The 22622-nt window shown below is 40.2% G+C and overlaps 1 protein-coding gene across 1 annotated transcript in view; it reads left to right on the top strand.

The window, feature by feature from the left end:
- Positions 1-9859: 9859 nt before the first annotated feature.
- The window catches only part of Gucy2c (guanylate cyclase 2C), a 68291-nt gene continuing 55528 nt past the window's right edge, over positions 9860-22622 (top strand). Inside the window, exons 1-3 of the mRNA XM_047550397.1 lie at positions 9860-10076; positions 18240-18352; positions 19948-20012. Of these exons, the coding sequence (XP_047406353.1) occupies positions 9860-10076; positions 18240-18352; positions 19948-20012 (395 nt within the window). The remainder of the gene's footprint in view (positions 10077-18239; positions 18353-19947; positions 20013-22622) is intronic.

Genomic DNA, 22622 nt, shown 5'->3' with positions numbered 1-22622 from the left:
GTACAACTCTTGGCAGTTTTTAACAGAAAAATAATGTGCGTGGAATGCAGATGCACATAATACAGTTGATTTCATGTCTTAGGGGAATTGGTTTTTGCAATCTTGAAGGATTAAAAAGACTTTTCTTGCCCTTGATCTTCTTATCACTTTAAATCTGATCCTATTCCATCAGATATTTGTTCATCCTTCCAATAATTTTGTGAACTTTTAAGCATTAGAGAAATTATTTTTCCTAATCACATATGTAATGTGAAAAGGACTATGTTCCACTCTGCATTTCAAAACCTCTTTCTTTCAAATATGTTCTGTTGGTAACTAAAACACATTTTAGGTAATAAAGAAGTATATCTACACAAATGTAACAAACTTTTGTTCCTAAGGTAGATTCCAAATATTTGTTTAGGATAATTTTTACTCACATCTGGTTATATCAGCATTATTTGAATAAAACTAAAATTTTTTGCATTCTTTTGTATTATAAAAAAGATGGTATATGTAATGTAAAGTCGATACCCCACCTCCCAACCACCTGTCAATCTGCGCTCTGCCCGCCTCTTATGTTACAGGAATTTCCGGCTTATGCTGCCGACATTTTCCTGCTTCCCACGTACATTCTAACATGCTAGATAGCTATTGGTTCATCAGTCAGCTTGCAAGTATTCTCCTCCACTACTGGTTCCTTCCAACCTGGGAGATTCCAATATCTGGGAGAAGTGCACACGCCATCTTCTCTTTTTTCCTTTCTTTTCACCCTGAGCAGACGTGTTAGTTGTCCGCATAATAAAGTCTCTTGCGTGAGACCTCGTGTCTGCGGTGCATTTTTCTGGGAGCTATTGGGGAGCCGCAAGTGAGGCGAGCGAGCGGGTGGCAGTTCAGCGAGAGCACACAGCGTCAGCTAGAATCGCCGTGGGTCCCAAGCTGCCTTACAGTATATATTTAACCGTTTTAATTAAATTAGTTTCAATAAAACACATTTTCAATTAAAATTAGAAAGGAAATACCTACAATACACAAAGTAGAACAAAAGAAGGGGTAACACATGCTGCTGCCTAGAGAAGGGCATCAAGGAATAACCATAATGAACATTTTGTTGAGCACCTACTAGATACCAGGAACTTTATAACACCATTTTCTAATTTTATTTGTTGGGTGCTATGCCATGAGGACTACGCGAAGATGGCCAGAGGTTGCTTTGATCACATCGGTGGTGAGGAGGTTGATTAACATAAGCACACCCAGGTGATTTATCATTGACCGTATTCAATTAAGTCCACGCACACAATGTGAGCACAGGTGTTCCCGAGTGCTCCTGATGGTGCCTGCTCGTTTTTTTTGACTTTTACCGTGATTGGACAGCTAGCTCCTCGCCTAATCTTTGCATAATTGAAGTCAGCCCTACCCTTCACCTCCTTGAGGGGATATAAGCTGGCTCTCCTCCAGCGCTGGTGTTCCTGGGTTTCCTGAATCAACAATAAACTGTTCCGAATTCAAGAGCCTTGCGACTCGTTTGTCTCCCGCGCCGAATTGACTCCGCTGGACGGTGTCATTTATTAATCCACAATTCCACACACTGGAATCTACCATGTTCAAAGCAACAGTAGTAATTTATTTCCACTTGTTACCCCTGTGAGTATTTCTAGAAGACCCAGGGCACGTCTTGAATGTTGTCCAAAACGACTACTTGTGCTAGATACTGCTTGGGCCCTCTTAGCACGAGGGTCTCCAGCAGGTGTCTTTATAGGCAGGTGCCAATTGTTAGTACACTGCTATCCCCCAACAGGTGCTGCCACAGCTCCACCAGCTTCTGACACCTTAAGTCTTGACCCTTAAGGTAGCAAGGCTGGGTGGCTTTCTTAACCAAGTGGAGAAAAACATCCTGTGAGGGAGCCAGTTAGAGGAGCTCTTAAGCAATTCTTTCTATGACTCTGTCAAATGTTCTTCCAGTTTTTTCTTGCAGAACTTTTTCTCCCTTGAACTAAGGCATGCATCTATGGGCTGAACTAGAGACTGATTTGAGTAATATGGCAACTAAGCTTGCAGTTCACTGTTGGGGTTTATCTGGGGGTGAATTACCCAAAATGGCTCTTCAGCCTTGAATAAGTGGACTTAATCTGGTCAAATCCCATCAATCACCTGGCATACTTAACCATATCCAAACTCCAAGAGGGGTCATGGCTTAGGCTTAACCTGAAAAATGTGCTAGAATAGAAATAAAATTTGTTTTTAAGAGGAGAAAACTGAGGGTTGGCAAATTTAGGTAAACTTTTAAGTTCATATACTTAGCCAACACCTAAAATAAGGTTCAAGTCCAGCTTGAAGTTTAATGTTTGCTTGCTAAGAATATCAGACTGCCTCCTGGAACTCAAAAAGCCCCTCCTTGTCTCACAACACACCGTCTTTTAAATGCTTTCCAGGCCTTTCCAACCACCTGCTAAGCATGATCAATACAAAACCGGCACTTCAGGAAAGGGATGACTGTCTTCTTCTTTCTGTCATTTTAACCTATATCATTTTGAGAAATAATCCTCTAGCCATTCCAGGGGACAAAAATAAGATTTTGTGCAGAGATATTATATCAGGATTGAAATATCAACCCAATTAACCACCCTCTGGCAGCTAGAGTAAGGTGCATCCATCTCCTTTTGTTGTGTTAAGAGAAAACAAAGTCATTTCCAGGTTACAAAGAAATTTATTACAGCTGAGATAACTCACTACCATCTCTGACACATACCTCCCAGAGAGTAAAATCACAGCCACCTGGAGAGAAGAGTCAATCCAAAAGTCAGTAGGAAGCTTAAAATATTTTTCAGCTACCCCTGGCACAGAGGAATAAGAAATGGGCTAGGGAAGAAGAGAGAAAGACATTGCTGGTGGATTAAATTACAGTTGTTCTTGGAATGGGGGAGGGAAGGAATACATAAAGCAGGAACACCAAGGAAAAGAGACAAATCCATTCACCTGAAACACCCCAAGAAATGGTGCTAGATGTAGAGGCTCAGCACACCTCTACAACAATCTTAAGATGTCAGTAGAGTCACCTACCTTGTGATCTAAATAAGACTACTCAGAGTCTCATTCTGTAAATCTGCAAATCCTCTGAGTATTTCATCAAATCCCTAAGGTCTTGAGTTACCATAATCACCTCTGATGTCAAACCCATGCCTCTGCAAATCTTCAGGCACCCTGTTTCCATTTGTATGCTGTTGATCCAGACACAGGTCTGAGCACCTTTCTGTAATTCTCACAAACTAGGCTCACCGTATTCAACACTGATTTGCAGGTTCGAGAAAACTTAGTTGTATTCCCCCTGGAATACAATTATCACAAGGGCAGAAAGTTGTTCATTCTTGCTGCATCACCAATGCTGAGAATGATTAGAGGATTCTCAATAAACACCTGTTGTGTGAATAAAGAAAGTATTTTTCCTTGAGGAAAACCTCATTTTTATTTTAGCCATCCTTGTTCTTAAAAGTTGCCAGCCCCATTTCTTTCTATGTAGCTCCCAGCATCTTATAATTTATTGGTCCTTCTTCCTTCTCTTTCTTCCTCTTTATTTTTTATTTCTTTTTACATTGCTGGGGATGAAACCCAGGGCCCTTTGCTTGCAAGGCAAGCACTTTACCAACTGAGCCATCTCCCCAGCCCTTCTTCCTTCCTCTTTATCACCATTCTCCTGTTTGTCCTAGAAGCTTCAAGTCTTCTCCATTTTATTGCATAAAAACTGTATTTCTCTATGCCCAACTCAGAAAGTTTGCATGTTCAAACCCATTTGGGTGCTTGGCAAAGCCATATGGCATTTTAGTTACCTATTTATTTGACATTACATTATTCTACACAAATAGGACCAATGCAAAGTCAGTTAAAGCATAAATCATTAAAATGATGTTTTACCTTAAAATTTCAAACTCAAACATATTCATGCTCAGTTATTCACCAATTAGTGACAGGTCCAGGAATTTTTTTGAGCATGAGTCCTCTAATCAGAGCTCTGAGTCAGCTTAATTTCTTTTCTTTCTTTTTCTTTTTCTTTTTTTTTCGGACTGGGTACTGAACCCAGGCGCACTTTACCACTGAGCTACATCCCCTGTCCTTTTTAAAATTATTTTTTATTTTGAGACAGGGTTTCATTATGCTGCTTAGGGCCTCAGTGAATTACTGAGGATGGCTTCAAACTTGTGATCCTCCTGCCCCAGTGTCCCCAGTTCCTGGGATTACAGGCATTCACCACCGTGTCTGGCTGAGCCAGCTTTCTTGTGTAAACCACACTTCACCGCATCTTCTACTGTTCAGCATTTGATGTATTAAGACAATTGAGAAGCACTCTAAGGGCAGAATCTTTTCAATGATTCCCAGCATTTTGCTTAATTATGCCATGACAATTTTTTTTAGTAATTTGCCTTTAAGATATTCAACATATACCTTTTCTTAAATTACATACCATTTAACTAAGAGCATACTTTAATAAATACAGTTGACAAATTTGGTGCAAACAGGGAGCCTAATGAGCAAACCAACTTTCCTGGGGAAAGCAGAAGTGCATGTATCCTCTGGCTACAGCATCGAGTGTGTTTCAGTTAATTATCAGTTAAGAAATACTCTACTATTATCATTTTTCCTCAATAAGTTCAGATCAGAATCTCTATCTAAACTTTCATGTTTTAGTTCTATTAGTTCCTGAGTAAAATTTCTTTGAAAAATCATCTCTGCATCTCCACTGAGATGAAGGGACAAAGAAAGCAGCAGAGGTGGGCAGGATTTTGAAGTAGAAAACATATAAGAGACCCGAGAACTACCAGAACTAAGGAATGGCAAAATCAGGTGATTTGCTTAGCTGCCCTTCCCATGTGGAGTAGCTTCCTTTCTTTTCTCATGTCTTTAGAGAATTTTGTGCTATACTACAGAGTAACTCAGTCCATCTGGGCTGCTGTAACAAAATACCTCAAGCCAGGTACCTTATGAACAAGAGAAATTTCTCTCTCACAATCTTTGAGGCTAGGAAGAAGAACAAGGTGCTGGTAGTTTCAGCATCTGGTGAGACCCACTTTTTGGCTTGTATATGTCTGTGGTTTTACTAGGTCCTCACATGATGGAAGAGGAAACAGCCTCTTGGGGGGCCTCTTCTTATAAAGGCTCTACTCACCTTAATGAACCCTCACCCTCATGATGTAATCATATCCCAAACGTCTTACCTCCTGATACCATCGCTATGAGGATGAGGATCTCAACATATGAATTATTTACTTTTGTATTTGCTTTCATATTATTTACTCTAATAGTATTCAATAAAATTTACTTTAATATTAGCCATTATTTACTTTTGGCCCTTGAAACATTCAGCAGAACCAGTCTCCATTTAATTATGAAACATATGTTAATAGTTTTACAGCAAAAACACATAATTTTTATCTGAAAGGATTCAGGAAGGACTGTTAGCTTGGTCCTTCACATTTGATATTCTTTTCTTTGTAACATACTATCATCAGGATTTCCAGAGCTATTTCTGCCTTCTCTTTTTTTATTTCTTAAAATTTCTTTATTCCTTCCTTTCTTTTTCCTTCTTTGTATTTGAATCAAAAGGACTTGGTAAGGGCTGGGGTTATGGCTCAGTGGTAGCACACTTGCCTAGCATGTGTGAGGCACTGGGTTTTATTCTTAGCACCAAAGAAACAAATTAATTAAATAAAGATACAACAACAAAGAGAGAGAAATGGTTTTTAAAAAAGCACAGGGTAGTTAGTTTGCCTCATCAACCCCCTTGACATGGTTTGCTTTCATACTTGTAATTTCTGAACTAAATTTAAAAAATAAAATAAAACTATTTGCTGCTTCTATTTCTTGTCTTGCCACAGGAATTGAGCAGAGCAGTGAATTAACAAGTTGGAAGGCCGTATTTGAGTGAAAGCTTGGCCACCATTGTGCAACAACTGAAATCATTACCTGTAGCAAAGGTAAACTGGCCTTATGATGGCCGTGTGCCTGTCTGCAGCTGTGTTCCGTTCTTTCTGACATCCACTAACAGTCTCCCAGGGGAACCATGCCTGACCAGCATCAGTCACCCAGCCCAAGCCACCCTGCCCCACAAAATAACCACAGCATCTTCCTGGATGAAAGTGACTCCTGTGAATCCACAGCCTCCCTCCAGGAGAACCTACAGAGAGCCTGCCTATTCCACACCAACCACCCCTAAAGGATCAGCCCTGGGAGCCACATCTTTTCCAGCATTCTTTCTTCACCATACTGTTCCCCCTCCCCCCATCTCACTTTCTTCCCACCGTTATCCAAAAACTTAACTGTGGCTCTTGGAACACCCGTGCCATGATCATCGAATGCCTCAACATCCTTCGTCTCTTCATAGACTATTCCCTACTCCTCTTGGCAATATTGGGAGGGGAAAAGAGTTGACATCTTCAGGACGGAGTCCACAGGAGTGCAAAGGTCCTAGGAATATTCTGTATCTTAGGCTGCAATGTGGGAGCATAGTGATTATTTTATTGTTTTATCTGCACCTGTTTATTAGATATGTACATGATCTACCTTGTCATTTTAAAATATTTATTGGAAAAACAACTTCTGACCCTTTGAGCCATATAGCACATAGCCATGAGCATTCTGTCCCCTTTTGTTAACAATGGTCTGTTTTTGAAGCTCCGGTTGCTCTCCCTCATCTACTGTTGCATGGATTGATCTTCCTCTGCAGCAAGGGCCTGCTCTCAATCTGGCTGGTGTTAACACCCAGTACATGGCCTGTCCAACAAGCGGGACTCTGGGTTCCTTGAGCTCTTTGGTTCGAAGACATTTTGCTCCCCTCTCTCTCAGCCATTCTGAGCTGTTCAGATCAGTGAGGCGGAGAATCCACTCCAGCATACCTTCCAGGGTTCATTTCAATCATCCCCATTTTTACCTGCACCTCTACTTCTGGGGATCTTCCTTCAAATCTCTTTTGCATCCCCTTTTCTCACTCCCTATCTGTACCACTTCCCTTTTTTCAATTTATATTTCATAGTCTGTTTCCACAACAGCTCTTTTTGACTTTCCTCAGTTTTTTGAATCCTTTTGTCCTTTTAATGTGGCATTGTGGAAAATGTCCATACCTGAGTACACCCACCCACTCACTTTCCTGAGCAGTTGAACCTCGCTGGAGAAAAATCATAAAACCAGGCTGAATGAGGCCACAGTAAATCCACAGTTGCTAGACTTTCAGCTCACTGCTGCCCATGGCCTTGTGGCATGTCTCACAGTTCCTTCTCGCCCTCATTACAGGACCTTTTTAGGTTCCTCCCCTCTCCTCGAATGTCAGGCTACCCCAGTTCTCCTTTCACTTTGATCAGGTGATTCAATTCCTTCAGGAAGTAAATTTCAACCACCAAACACAAACCTCATCTTCCGGCCCACACATCTAGCATATACACGTAGGCTAAGCATCTCAGAACAGCTGCTTCTACTGTGTTAGGAACTCCACTTCCTCCTCCTTTCTTGAGCCATCCTCATTTAGTTTCCACTCTTCTCTGATGCCTTCCACCTCTTCCTCTCTGCCAGCTGCTTCCTATCAACATTTAAACAATCCAACTAATTTCCACACTAAAAATACCACCCTTAACCCTACCTGCCCCTCTGGTTCTCACTCTATTTCTCCCTTCCACCTTTAGTAAGAGAAGCATAACTTCTGGTTACTTTCAATAGCTAAATATCTCTAATATACATATATATATATGTATATTAGTTGCAGGTGGATCTTTGTTTTTTTTTTTTTTTTTTAATGTGGTGCTGAGAGTCAAACCCAGGACCTCAAGCATGCTAGGTGAGTGCTCTACCATTGAGCCACAACTCCAGCCCAATAGCTAAATGTTTCTAGAACTAGCTATTCTACTATGAAATGACAAGAATCAAAAGTATTTTACTATTCAGTTGTACTAATCCCATCCATTGATCTTTGATTTACTGAATGGTTAAAAACAACAAAAAAATGTGTTTCTTCTTTCAACTGGTTGAACGTTAGAATCCGCTAAGCCAAGCCAAGGGAGCCAGTGTTAGACCAAACAATTCCTCACCTGTCCCAGGAGGCAGAATTACCCTACTGGCCCACGGGATCTGTTCCAAGCTGTACCCTGAGGACATCCGTCCTCCTAGTAGGTCCTGCACTGGGGAAATAGAACTCCCAATGCCAAGGGGTCATCAGCTAAGAAACTGAAGTCCCTGGAAGGTCATTAAAGTGATCTAATGAATGGCTGCAGTACAGATTTTATGTAATTTCGTGTATGTGTGAATCACTTTCATTTAGATTTGTTGAATCTATCAGGAATTTACATATTTTCAGGTGAGATTTAAATCACAAATTATTTCTGCAGAAGAGTTTTAGTGTAGTTAATACACTTATTCTTCACAAGTTTAAGTTTTAAGACACAAATTTTTCCTTACATGGTCATCAAGTCAAAGTTGGAAGAATGACATTATTTGGTCAATCATACTATGCCTCTGACTTTATTTCCCAACCTCCATTTAAATCCAGGTTCTCCTATCAAAACTCCACAAAGGCTCTTACACACCTGAACAGACATCTTAAAATCCATGTCCAAAGACAGAAGTCATAGTTTTCTCTTTTTAACCTGCAACTCTTCCAGAATTCTAGAGCTCAGTAAACAGCTTGTCACCCAGCTGAGACTATCACGTTTGCCCTTGTTCTTCCTTTTCCTTAATGCCCTAAATCTAATCAAACAAATTCCATCCAATTTTCTTTTTAGATATTTCTTTAACACAACTGCATAGCCACAGCCTTAATCTAGAACTCACTTATGCCTCCTTTGTTCCAGAACCTGCTTCTCTCCAGGACATTCCTTCCATGTTGGCCTAAGTGATCTTTTCAAAATTCTTCTGATCAAGTTCATTTCTCAGCTTTTATGATATAGTCCAAAATCCTTAGTAGCTTATGGGAAACTCCATGGCCTGCTCTTCTGGCCTTCTCTGTTGCCCTCTGACTCTCAGCTCTCTGCCCCCCAACCATGTTATACCTCTTTCAGTTACACAAACATACCATGCCCTGTCCCACCTCTGGGTCTTTACATAAGTTGTCCCCTTGCCTAGAGTGCCCTCCCAATCTCTTCATTCAGCTAATGCCCGTTTATCCTTCAGGGCTCAACTTTAGAGGACATTGTCGCAGGGAAGCTTCCTTGGTTTTCTAGAAGAGTTTATGTTAACCTTCTGCGTGTTCCCAGGGCAGACTGTACTTTTTTTTTCACTGCTTAATTTAGTTATTCATAGTTATTTGTTTAACGTTGTCTTCTTCATTAGAATGCATGTTCCATGAGAACGTTAATGTATCTACATCACCCTGACTGGATGTCCAACACCTCACCAATGCCTGACACTTAGTCAAGTCTCAATAAATAGCTTTTGACTAGATAACTGAAACACAGTTCTTCCTGTTTGATGTACAGCAAAAACCTAAGCACTAATATGCCATTGTATCTCTGCTTTCCGTAAGCCCTCTGACCTTTATTTTCCATTCCACAAGGCTTATTATGTGTAATATACGACCCTCTTCCTCTTTTCCCTCTTCCCAGTGATGTGTCACAAGTTGATGTATTTTACTGGGTGAGGCCCAGGTAATCTCCTTGTTTATAGCTCTAACCTTTCTGTGTGCAAACATATGGTGAACTTTGGTTCATCTCCTACCATAATGCAGCTGCTAATTGCTGGTAGGCAGGCTGTGTTTCACGGCCCATGTGACCAGTGGGGCATGACCAGAAAGGAGTTTGGGGAGGAGTGGACACAGCGACTCTGCTAGAGGTTGTCCAGCCAGAGTTCCCGCGTCCCTGGAAGCCAGGACAAAGCGAGTGAGCGTGGGGAGTATGGTTCTGAGGTCATGAAGACACCATTGCTGGGCTTGGCTTTGTGTTCACTGCTCTTCCAGCCTGGGCTGACGTTCTGGGTCACCCAGTTCCGTCAAAACTGCCACAATGACAGCTATGAGATCAGTGTCCTGATGATGAACAACTCGGCCTTCCCAGAGCCCCTGGAGAAATTGAGAGAAGCTGTGAATGAGGGATTGGACATAGTGAGAATGCGTCTGCATGAAGCTGGTAAGAATATGGCAATAGAATCCTCCTGTTACCACCTCTGGGACAAAGGTTGCTAAGCGTAGACCTTCTGTACTTTGCCTGATCACTTAACCTTCCCCAAGGTCCATCTCTAAACCCCTTTCTGTTTCCGGCAGTACATCTTCGGTGGGGAGGATGTGAACCTGACCACAGTGTGCTCGCTTACGGTGCACCTGTTCTCGGGATGGCTTCAAGCCAGGAAAATGAAAAGCGTTCACCGCAGTAAAGTACCCCAGTTAAAACTGGGTTTATTGCCCAGTTCCAGGGAGGCATCATGCTTTCTTCTGCAGCAGCTTAGGAGCAAGATTTGGGCCAGTCTTGAGATTTCACAGGGTTACCAGTCAAGAAGATGAAATAAGGGAATAAAATTAATTTAGGCACCAAATCTGTCTCTGGGCTTTTAATCCAAAGAATGATATTATTCTCTGGATTTGTGGATTCTTTACATCTTCCCTGGCTGCCATTATCAGATATAGTAGGTATAATAAACTTGCAATCAAATTCATTATTGCAGTTCCTCACTGTATCTTTTAATTATAAAAATAAACTTTATAATATTACATAAAATATGTAAAATAGAAAACAAATTGTTCGGGAAAATTTCTAGCCACCTGGAAGTTTTCAGTCTATTTTTATATACTGCTTCTTAGTTGTTTGTTTTTAAAAACATGGTTAGTGATCAATGTGGCATGGAAACAATTCTGCATACTTCTGTGTCACTTCACACTAATCCATAAGTGACAATTTTCCCATAGCTGTGTGGTCTTTGTAGTCATTATGTGAACAGATACACAATATCCCTTAGAATAAATGTTGCCCAAATTTTCTAATATTTTCCTATGGTAGAATATTCCACTCTTTTTCATTTCTTGTATTTTATAAAACTTTAATAAATGTTTTCTTGTATATAGTTTTTCTCCATTCCCTGAGATTAGGTTAACAGGAATAGAATCAATGAATTGATGAGTATTTGATACATCTTAATGGTTATTCGTGTTTTAAGAATGATACATCTTGATTTTCTCTACTTAAAATTCTATGGAAATGAGAGTAACAGTTCAGCTATGTATAGTAACTTATTTCTGTGCATTCATAACATCTCTCAATTCTGTCTGAAACTACATTCAGATCTGAGTGAATGGATTTGATTTAGCACTACGTTACAACTAAGGGGTCTTTTAATAAAATCCCCTTTTTTACTAAGACTGTGTGAGATAGTGGAAAGAACACTGGATTTGAAGTCTGAAAATCTGGATTGAGGTCTCTGACCACAAATCTTTCTTTCTGTGACCTTGGGTGATTTAGGTCCCTCAGTCTTGGTTTCCTTGTTCATTGTGTATCAGCCATGTGTTACGTAAGTTCTAGGTACTTTCATTACATAATCTTTTTAATTGCCACAGCTCTCTGGGGTTGGCATGATTGACACTGGTTTCAGAGCAGAAGTAATAACTTTGCTAAGGCCCTGCAGGTTGTCTGTTTCAAATGAGATTCAGTTTGGTTCTAATGAGTGTAAGATCTTTACCCAGGATGAACTAAGTTTTTTTTTTTTTTTTTTATTAGAAGCAAAGATTTGGAATCTGACAGATCTTGGTTCATATTCTTGACCAACCACTTACATTTCCTGAACTTCAGTTTCCTCACACCTAAAATCAGGATAAGTGGTAGTTAGCACTTACAGGTAGAGTGTGGACTCACTCAGGAAATGCATATAAGTCCCTTCAATGCTGACTGAAACATGGTAAATACTCAATAAATGGCAGTTGTTCCTGCTGCTGGGATGTTATTACTATTTGGAGAACACAGTGCCTGGCATATAAAATAAATAGTTCAGGGTACAGGTTAAAATCTTGATCTCCAAATTCATACAACCTGGATTTGAATTCCTGCTCCACCATTTACTACTTGAATGCAGTGAATGAGTTATTGTTTTGAAATTTCACTCATCTCATTTGTGATACAGAGTTATTAATGGTGAGGTTGTTGAATGGATTAAGTAAGTGGAAAGTTCTATGAAACTCTTGAAGGGTTTTTTTTCCCCCCTTCAAGAATGCATTTTGTTGGATAGATAGTCATGAATAGTAAACAAAAGAGAAGCAGGTTTTAGAGAGAAATATAGTTCATGGTCTACATTTACTGAGCCTTGTTATTTGGAAAAAAATTCTAAAACAATATATCTGAGGGTTAAATTGAAGAAAATTAAGAGTTCAAAGTTCATACTTGTTTAAAAAAATGTTCAGTTCATTATTTTTGAGAAATCACATGGAGAGATAAAATAGGCAGAGGCAGCATATTACAGTATGTTCCACTGGAGTGGATATAAAATGTTAAAAAAAGTTTTGGTCTCAAGACTTCTTACACTCTTAAGAAATATTGAGGGAAAAATTATTGATGGTCTTGAAGTGTTTTGTTTATGTGGTTACATGTTCATTAAAAATAACAAACATTTTATCTGTTAACACTTCTAAGAAAAATCCATATTTCTCAGACTAAAACAAAGCAGGTGAATGAGAAGAGTGGTATTGATTTGATTATTTGAGAATGTCTTTAATATCCAGTTTAATGAAAGGTAGTTATATTCTCATATTGGCTTCTATATTCTATCTATTATAATAACATGTCATGTACCTCCAGAAAATTCCACAATATGCTCATGAAAGAGAGTGGAAAAAGCAAAGAAATCCCTTCGTGCAATTATGAAAATAGCTTTGACCTCATGGAACTCCTGAAAGGGGTTCTACAGGATAAGTCCTAGAATCAGACTGCCCTAGGATCACATCCCAGTTCCACTACTTACTAATGCTGTAATGTTAAACAAATTAACCTTCTTTACAACACCATTTTCTCATTTTAAAATTAGGGTAATTATTAGTTCCCTTGTAGTTTTCAGAAAAGAATTAAGTAAAATGATGCATGTAAAAATTCATATCCCAGACCAGAGCAGTGGTGCACACCTGTAATCCCAGCAGCTAGTGAGGCTGAGGCAGGAGGATGGAGAGTTCAAAGTCAGCCTCAGCAATTTAGCAAGGCCCTAAACAACTCAGTGAGACACCATCTCTAAATAAAATACAAAAAAGGACTGGGATGTGACTCAGTGGTTAAGTGTCCATGGGTTCAATCCCTGGCGCGCGCGCGCACACACACACACACACACACACACACACACACACACACATACAAATTCATATTCCAGTGCCACGCATATAGTGACAGAGAGCTTCAGCTCCATTATATCAGTGAGTGGAAGGGGAACTGGGGCCCCTGTGGTGAAGTCACTTGTCCAAGGTCACACTCAATCCATGAGGGTTCCCTTTTCCCAAGCCCTGTTCAGGGTTTACCACTTGGATTTTATTGTGCCACTCATGAACTGCCTGAAGTGTAGAATTTTTAAATGGGTCTTTTTCAATGTACCTCGTGGCACACTGGAGAGCAGAGCTCTCATAGAGTCAGGAGAACTCAAGAGAGGAGTTAGCTTTCACATTCATAAGGGCAAGTACTGCCATTTTCCTGCAGCCCCGGTTCCATCAGGCTATCCTCCTGGTCAGCCTAATGACTCCTGCTGCTTCCAAGACCTTCTCCTGCCCTCTTTTCTAACATTCCTGCCTGCCCTCTTCCAGCCCCCAGACTTCCGGTTCCCCTGGTTTCAATATCCTATATTCTCCCTATTTTTGTGAGAATTGGCTAGAATAAAAGTTACAAAATGATTAGTCCTGTGGCTGGATCGTAGCCACACTCGTGTTAATTGTTATTAAACCCATCACTAACCCTACTTCTTCCACTGATTTTCTCTGACTAGTCTAATTTCATTAACCTCTTCTCTTGTAGTTCTAGCAAAGAACTGACACCTCTTATGTGGACCTCTTACTGAACAAAGTACCAGTGTATTCATTTTTGAATTAACCAAAGATAAAATAAAATAAAATGCTCCCTAGTTGGTGGACACATCTCTTAGGTGTCTGTAGGAGTGAGTGCAAAGATACTTTCATCATGAGGAATAACGGGCCTCTACTTCTAAAAGTATTCTTATTTGGATGTTCAGAAGAACTTCTGTTGTGATGTGCTTTATTCTTGTAGAGGTATTATTAAAAATTATCAATTGGATGAATTAGGTATGGACCTCACTTTACATAAGAGGAAACCAAGTCAGAGAAATTTAAATGGCCTATGCAAGAACACCTACAAAGTCACTCACAATGCCAGACTAATGACTGAGTTTTCTAGACTCTCTGTAGTCTTGGCAGAATTAAGAATTTTTCTGCTTAGCAATCAGACATTTGTCCTGATTATTTTTCTACTGAAAGGAGGCCATAACGTAAGAGACAGCGCTTGATGTTCTGCTACTCCATTTTTATCTTTCAAAATGTGTTGCCTAGTAATAGCCAGGAATACTGTCATCGGTTTAAGCAAAATAACAAAAATGGTTATTATTCATCATTTCATTATGGTTCTGGCACCAAAATGAAATCTCAAATAACCAGGATGAGAGCAGACTTCATGGATCAGCTATGCCTTTTATTCAGCAATGAAGTCAAGCCTCAGAGGGGCTCACTTTCTGGGTAGAAAACGGCCCCTTGTTTGGAAGGTGTTTGGGTTTTTATAGGTTACGCTGAGAGATGATCTAATCTCTTTAACAAAATTTGTCAGTTTGGGCATTCAGGAAACAGGTTGTGAGAATTTGAAACTTGTTTTTACTGGGCAAGGATGAAGGGTCCAGTGTTCAGTGCTTATCTCTTTCCCTCCAGGATCTGTTGTACTATCACTGGGAAAGGATTTATTGGGAAGAGATAAATGCTTGTCCTCTTCTCAGGGACTGCCATTTTAGGACTAATGGACAGATATCTCCTTCCCAGGGATTGTCTTGTCACAGGGAAAGGATGTATTGGGAAAGGATCAATGCTTCACCTTCTGCCCAGAATTGTCATTTCCCTGTCTTGGGGATTGTCATTTCCCATATCCTTCCATCAGTTCTTTAGCCTTCCCTTCTAAAGGTAGTTCTTCATTATCCAAAGATCTCAGGCCAGAATGAGCACTGTTCACTCTGTCTTTGGGAGTGGACTACACAGGAAATGCCTAACATCAGGAGTGGTATCTGTTCAGTAAAACTAGACACTCCTGTGACCAAGTAAATATTTCAAAGAGAAATGTGTTTTGAATCCTTGTATTTCCTTCTAAGAGAAGAGATTTGTAAGCCACAGTGAAATCCAATCAAAATTCTCATCCCATTTAGGACACTAATGGTGATAATTCCCCCTCATGTCCTCAATGAGAGACATTTAAAGCAAGAGGGCATTTTTCAAAATAAAGAAAGGCTTTTCTGGAGATTTTGCAATGGTACATAATCTCTTTCCCTGTCTACTGAGAAAGGAAACAGAACCTGGCAGCATCTTCTTTATAAAAAATAGGTGATAGACTGTTAACGACATTCATTTTATCTGAGAAGTAGGGTCTTGGCTACCTAGACCCACTTGGAAACTTCCCAAGGGCATTCACATGCTCTTTGATACATTTTGTTAATCTTTAAGCGAATCTGGCTAAAAATCATTCTCTCATGCATGAGTTTGGATCTGAGATATCAAAAATGCACAGTGGGTTACTGATGAGATACCCATGACTTCAGATTCCATCATTCATTACATGAGACATGGGACAACCCTAATGAAACTTTTTTTTTTTTTTTTTTTTTTTTGTACCAGGGATTGATCCCAGAGGTGCTTAACCACTGAGCCACATCCCAAGCCCTTTTTAAAATATTTTATTTAGATACAGGGTCTTGCTGAGTTGCTTAGGGTCTTGCTAAATTGTTGAGGCTGCTTTTGAATTCATGATCTTCCTGCCTCAGCCTCCCAAGCCACTGGGATTACAGGCATGCTCCACTACTCCTGACCCAATGAAACTTTTGTCTTCAGGCTGTTTTCTAGAAAACTAAGGCATCCCTTTTGTACTACAACTATAAATCTGAGAGACACGTGTAACAGTTTTTATCAGTAAGTGTAACTGCATTGATAATTGTTCTTCTCTGGAATATTCAACTGCTTACTTAAGTCTATTGGGAGGTCTAATCTGCATCCCACACCTGACATGTCCACCTGAACTCTCCATTCCTCCATTGCATACACAAACTGGGTCCTCCCACATTCTTACCTTGGTCAATAGCAGTTTCCTTTATCCCTTCCTTAAGTCAAAAATATGATGTTATCCTGAGTTCTCATTTTCTAATGCTTTTCATTCCACCTGTCAGTAACTTCTTGCTGGTTCTTCATCCAACGTATATCCAAAATGCAACCATTTGAGACTATCATGCTAAGTGAAATAAACCAATCCCAAAAAACAAAGGCTGAATGTTCTCTCTGATATGCGGATGCTAACTCACAATAAGGGGGTAAGGAGGTAGGGAAGAATAGAAGTACTTTGGATTAGACAAAGTGGAATGAAGGGAAGGGATGGAGGATGGGAATAGGAAAGACAGTAGAATGAATGGGACGTAACTTTCCTATGTTCGTGTATGAATACACGACCAGTGCAACTCCACATCATGTATAACCACAAGAATGGGAAGTTATACTCCATATATGTATAATATGTCAAAATACATTCTATTGTCATGTATAACTGATAAGAACAACAACAACAAAATGCAACCATTTTCTTCTACTTTTGCTACTACTACTTTAGTTCAGGTTAACTTAGGTTAATAATAGCCTCCTAACTAACCTCCCTGCTTCTTTTCTTGTCCTCTATAATCTATTCTCCACATCAGATTCTGGAGAAATCTTTTTAAAATGATGGTTAGACAATATCATTTCTCTGCTTAAAGCCCCCCAAAGACATCCATCCCAGAATAAATTGAAAGTCCTTACTAGGGCCTATAAGGTCATGCATGATATGACACCCCTCTCACCTGTCTCTTGCCACTCTACCCCTCACTCTGCCATAACCACAGGGGCCTCATTGCCAAGAATGTTTCTGCCAGGATTTTTGTCCTTGCTCTTTCCCCAGCAGGAAACTATTTATCTGCATGCCTCACCTGTGGCATTCAGGTGCTGGCTCCCCCTAGGGGTTTCTACAACCACCCTATGAGAAATAGCAGGATTCTGTGATTTCCCCAAAGAAAATGTAAGCTATATGAAAGCAGAGACTTATTTTGTCTCCTGAGCACAAAGAAGAGTCCCTGGCTCGTGGCAGAAACTTAACAAGCATTTGTTGGCTGGTTGGATGAACGAAGACCAAAGACCGTAGAAGACCGTAACCACTCATGCTTTTAGCAGCAAACAGAACCTGCATCTTGGGAACACGAAAGAGCAGGATATCATAACATCTATGCCTTTACCTTCCTAACACTCTCCAAACCTGTGTAGGAAATTTGCTGAACCCGGGATTATGAAAAGATGACAAGAACATCAGACATATGAAAATGTTATTTTGTCCCATTGTCCCAGATGTGGGACACCTATAAAAACTTAAATATAGCATGTAATATATAATGCAATGATGTGTTATGTAACATAATTACATAAGAATATAATCATATCGTAACATAATATTTGTAATATTAACTATGTAATTACATTATAATCATTAATGGATTCTATTAATTAATACTAGCTTATATTAATTAATATAATAATATCTAAGTACTAGACTATGGTTTCCAACCTGTCTTAATGCACCTGTGTCAGTGTTGTTGAAATAGTCACATAATTGAAAACTTGGGACTTAATGTGCTGGACTGTGGCGATGATTGCACAATTCCATTGATTTACTAAAAATTATGGCATCATACTCTTCAATGGATGCTTTTGTTTTTTTTTTTTTTTTTTTGGGTGCTGGGGATTGAACCCAGGGCCTTGTGCTTACAAGGTAAGCACTCTACCGTCTGAGCTATCTCCCCAGCCCGAATGGATGCTTTTATGGTGGGTAAATCATATCTCATACTGTGGAGAGAGGGAAAACAGAAACAGAAAGTGGGGGGGAATGACTGAGAAGTAGAATAAGAACTCAGAATTCACGTATTCCTAGGCCTGGAAATGGATCTTCCTCCCCTCCCCCACTCCCCACCAAATCAAGAGATAAATCTACAGCTGGTATAAATTGCAATAAATAAATAAATAAATATCTAGTTTTCTTTTTTCCCTCCCTTATGGATAACAGGCATAAATGTGACTGTGAATGCTACCTTTATCTATTCGGATGGTCTGATTCACAAGTCAGGTGACTGCCGGAGCAGCACCTGCGAAGGCCTGGATCTCCTCAGGGAAATTACGGTATGTTTTTGCTTCTGTTGATGAGGCTCTTACCCCCGTGGCTTGGGATGGTCACAGTGAGAAACCTGGGAACCTGTCCATGAAACATCTCCCCCATCCTTTGTAGTCATGTAGTGGACTGCTTTGGAAGCAGGATTTCCAGGGTGTATCCCATGAATTCCCCTAGTGATGAGTGCCCTCCAGGAATCTGAGAATGTGGGGAGAAACAGCTATGTACTGTCTGCACATTTTCAGTGATATAGAGAGGAATCATTTTGTTTTAAACTGATGGCAAATTTTTAAAAATGTAAATGCTGATATGAACCTGGTTTGCCTTTGTGTCCTCAAGAAATATCTGAGGAACCTTGTCTAAAAATATATTATCAGACATAACTTTCCTATGTTCATATATGAATACACCACCAGTGAAACTCCACATCATGTATAACAAGAATGGGATCCTAATTAGAATGTTAGACTCCTTGTATGTGTAATATGTCAAGATACACTCTACTGTCATGTCTGTCTAAAAAGAACAATTTTTTTAAAAAACACATTGCCCAGCCCCACACCAGAAATCTGTTTCAAGCTATCGCCACATATCAGGTCATAGGCTGGTTGCTTGAGGGTAGAATCTGAAACCTGACTTTAAGTGGTAATGGCGACATCAAAGACTAGAAATGGGGAGGGGGAGGTACTTGCCTAATTCCTCCTCCCAATTGCAATCTCAACCCTGACCAGAACTTTAAGGAGCTGAAGAGAGTAGCACAAGCTCTTTAGTGAACCGCAGGTGTGCAAGAGGCCCAACTACAGAAACTAGGGAAAGGGCATCCAACAAGAAGAACATGGGGAGTGGAGCTATGGTTCTAGAACTTTAATCATAACCTCACTTTGACCAGAAAGGCTGCACTCACTTTGACCAGAAAGGCTGCACTCACGTCAGGATGCGTGGCTGAGTACAGTAGCCATTCTGTCTTGGGAGGGTGCCAGCTGGCTGAGGTTAGTTTGGCAAACTCTCCCTGACAGTTGCAGGAGTATGTGGTTCTTCTCTCTCCTCCAAGGAGGCAAGGTTCTCCAAACCAGGAATGGGATGTCCCCAACCAGGTTCCCTTGGAGAAATAGTTGAAGATAAATTCAGTAATCGCTCAGTTGATGGCATTACATGTTATTCAAACGGGCCATGCTTTGTAGCTCTCCCTAACACTGAAATTTGTCCTCTCCCTTCACTCCCAAATCTGCTGGATCTGCACAATTCCATTGATTTACTAAAAATTATGGCATCATACTCTTCAATGGATGCTTTTGATTTGTTTTGTTTTTGGGCTGTCCTGCTAGCCCCTCCTTCATCTCTTCCCATTCTCCCCCTGATGAGGGATCCAGCTCACCTTTGTGGAATATTGTTCCCCTCCACTCATAGCCTCAGATCTCAGACCTCCCCACCCCTAAGTTGGCCCTGGCCCTGCCCAAGTACCATATGCAACTCCTTTCTGCTCTACATTCAGACTCTTGATGGGCCACCTCCCAACTTCCCAGGAGCCTTTGCCTTGCCACATCTTTTCTGTTCATTGGTTACTTTATTTAGTTTTGGTCATTAGTGTCATTACTTCCTCCTACAGAGGGAAGGTCGGATGGGCTGTGCCCTCATGGGACCCTCCTGTACATACTCCACCTTCCAGATGTAGTAAGTAGTTTTATTTGCTGCTTTTTAAATACCACTGCTAATTGAAGTCAGATCATGATATCAAGTTAAATGGTTTAAAAACCCATAGTGTAGTCAAGGGAGCCCAAGGAGGAGCTTTGGGAGCCTCATACTTTGCCACCTCTCTGTAATTGCTATTTCTTTCCCCAGATATTTCTACCTTTGCTCAGTGTGGGGTGACTACAGCAGCTGTTCAACTTGAGTCACTGACATCTGAGCATCAGAAGCAACACGTTATGAGGAGAAAGTCAGGGACCTGGTAGGAGATAGGAAAGTCAGACCTTGGAGATCCTGAGGAGTTTAATAAAGGAAATATTCACAAAAGCATGGGCAGAGGGTAGGAAGCACAAAGGGCAGTGCTACACCCTAGGGTATTAGTGGGGTTGTTTTATACGCAGGTTTATAGAAGTGTATAAATAGCAAGATACTTATTTCATAGGCTTATTTGAAGATGAAAAGCAGCATATTTAAGTGTTTTCATAGTACCCATATCATCTTAGAAAAAAATCCTATAATATATTCTAGAATGAAAATATTTATCTGACTTTTGGAAAATTGTCCCCATCCCTTTCATTCATTTTGCTCAGTGTAATTTGCATCACCACAAAATTCTTTTGTTCTGTCCAGCCACACCTTCCCCAGTCAAAATCCCTCTCATGTGCATTTCTTTCACCTGTTCAGTGTTCTCCTAAATCAAGGACCACCCTTTGTCTACACAAAGAAAACTATGCTCAAGAATACCATGCAACAGATTTTGGAGGGTAAACATTAGACCTCCAAAATTTCTATTGCAAAGTCTGTTTATGACACCTCATACCCAGCAGAACAACAGACCCAGATGCCAGGCCACCACATGCCATAGGCATACCACAGGAGCACTTTCTGATCCTGTCCCCCACACCAAAATTCAGACAGATTCACTCTTCCTCCTCCTTGCACACATTCACAACTGTTGTCTTATCTGATCTTTTATAATATTACTATTGAGTGTCTTCAGAAGGAAAGGAGGACCGAGAAAGTTGATTCCCCAATAATGAGGACCTTATGTATGCAAAGGAGCATTTTATTTTTCTAGCAAAGAAAAAATTAAGTAAAACATACCCCTTTCCAGCCAAGTAGAGAAGGTGACAGTGACACTGGTCACCAGTACAAGTGAGATGGTTTCCATCAGAGAAGAGCAAATAAGATGATGCAGAATACATAGATAAAAATGGTCACCTCTGGTTGAGGAGGTTAAGCTTTAAAAGGGAAAAGATCTCATGACGGAACTTGAATCTGAGTTTTGTGTTGAAGAATTGTACCAATTTTTAATGGGCAAAGATCAAGGAATAAGCTTCCCAGCCAGGCAGAGGAAGAAGTATATGTAAAAGCAAATAAGTAGGGCAGTGAAGAAAATCTGTGAAAGTCTATATTAATTGGAGTTCAGGAAATATATAGAAGAATAAAAAAGACTAGAAAAGTTAAGTAGGACCATATTTGGAAGTTTGTGTGAGGGAAGTTCAGGTAGGTGAAAGAAGTTGTATTTGATGAGATTTGCATAGAAATCACTAGTTTTGAGCATGGGAAAGCCATGAAAAGAAGTTCAACATGGGAAAGAATAATTGGTGGCAGTCTATAGGTAAGACATGGCAGATTGATGACAGGAAAGTCCACAGGGAGAAGAAGGGGCCTGGGTTAGCAAAAGCCAGTGGGCAAGAAAAGGGAGGAGAGCTTTAAAGATAGTTAAAGGCAGAATCAATCATATTCGATAATTGACCGAATGTTGACATGAGGGATGGAACGTAGTCATAGAAGGCTTTGAGATCTCAAAACACTGAAAGAAATGGAGGAAAAAATCAGGATAAAGAGCAGTTTTGAGGAGTGAAAATAATAGACAAATTTAACCATGAACATAGCGAGTTTGAGAGGCAAGGAGTTTGAGATGCAACAACCCTTTCAACCAGCTTAGGGGATGAAAAGGAATGTTACTTTCCTTCCACCATTAAATACATATTGAGCACTGACAGGTGAGTCGGGCAGACTGAGGTGAGCAAGTCAGGCATGGTCACTGCCTTCAGGGGACTGGCAGTCTACTGGGGAAGACAAATATTCCACATATACTCACCCAAATCATTACCTGTCTTTAGGTATTAATGGAAATTTCCCTGATAAAGCAATATCTTATTTAGACCCTGAGGGATGAATAAAAGTTAGCAGGGAAAAGAGGCAGGAAACATCATCCCTGACATCTGTCTTGACTGAGAATGGAGCTTGATATGTTTAAAGAACTACAAGAAGGGTTCCTTGTGCTAAGCAAGAAAGGAAAAATCAACTGCCACCATTCATCTCAAAAGTGGTCCGTTGCAGAGCTGGAAGGAAGGCAATATGTGGAAGAAAATGCAAAAAAGCGTTTTTTTCTGAATTTAAAACAATTATGATGGTCCTGGTAGCCCAAACCTCTATTTTTCAGTCCTACTTCCTTCCCAGCCCAGAGAGTATGACAACTTGTTTAGGAATAAATCAAAGTAACCAATCTGCATAATACTGAAATCACCTATAGTGTGCTGGTAACATAGCACATGGTCAATACATGTTTTTAAATTCACCTGTGTG

The sequence above is a fragment of the Sciurus carolinensis genome, chromosome 4 (assembly GCF_902686445.1).
Source record: "Sciurus carolinensis chromosome 4, mSciCar1.2, whole genome shotgun sequence".
NCBI lineage: Eukaryota > Metazoa > Chordata > Mammalia > Rodentia > Sciuridae > Sciurus > Sciurus carolinensis.
This window is presented reverse-complemented; position numbering and strand designations above follow the sequence as displayed.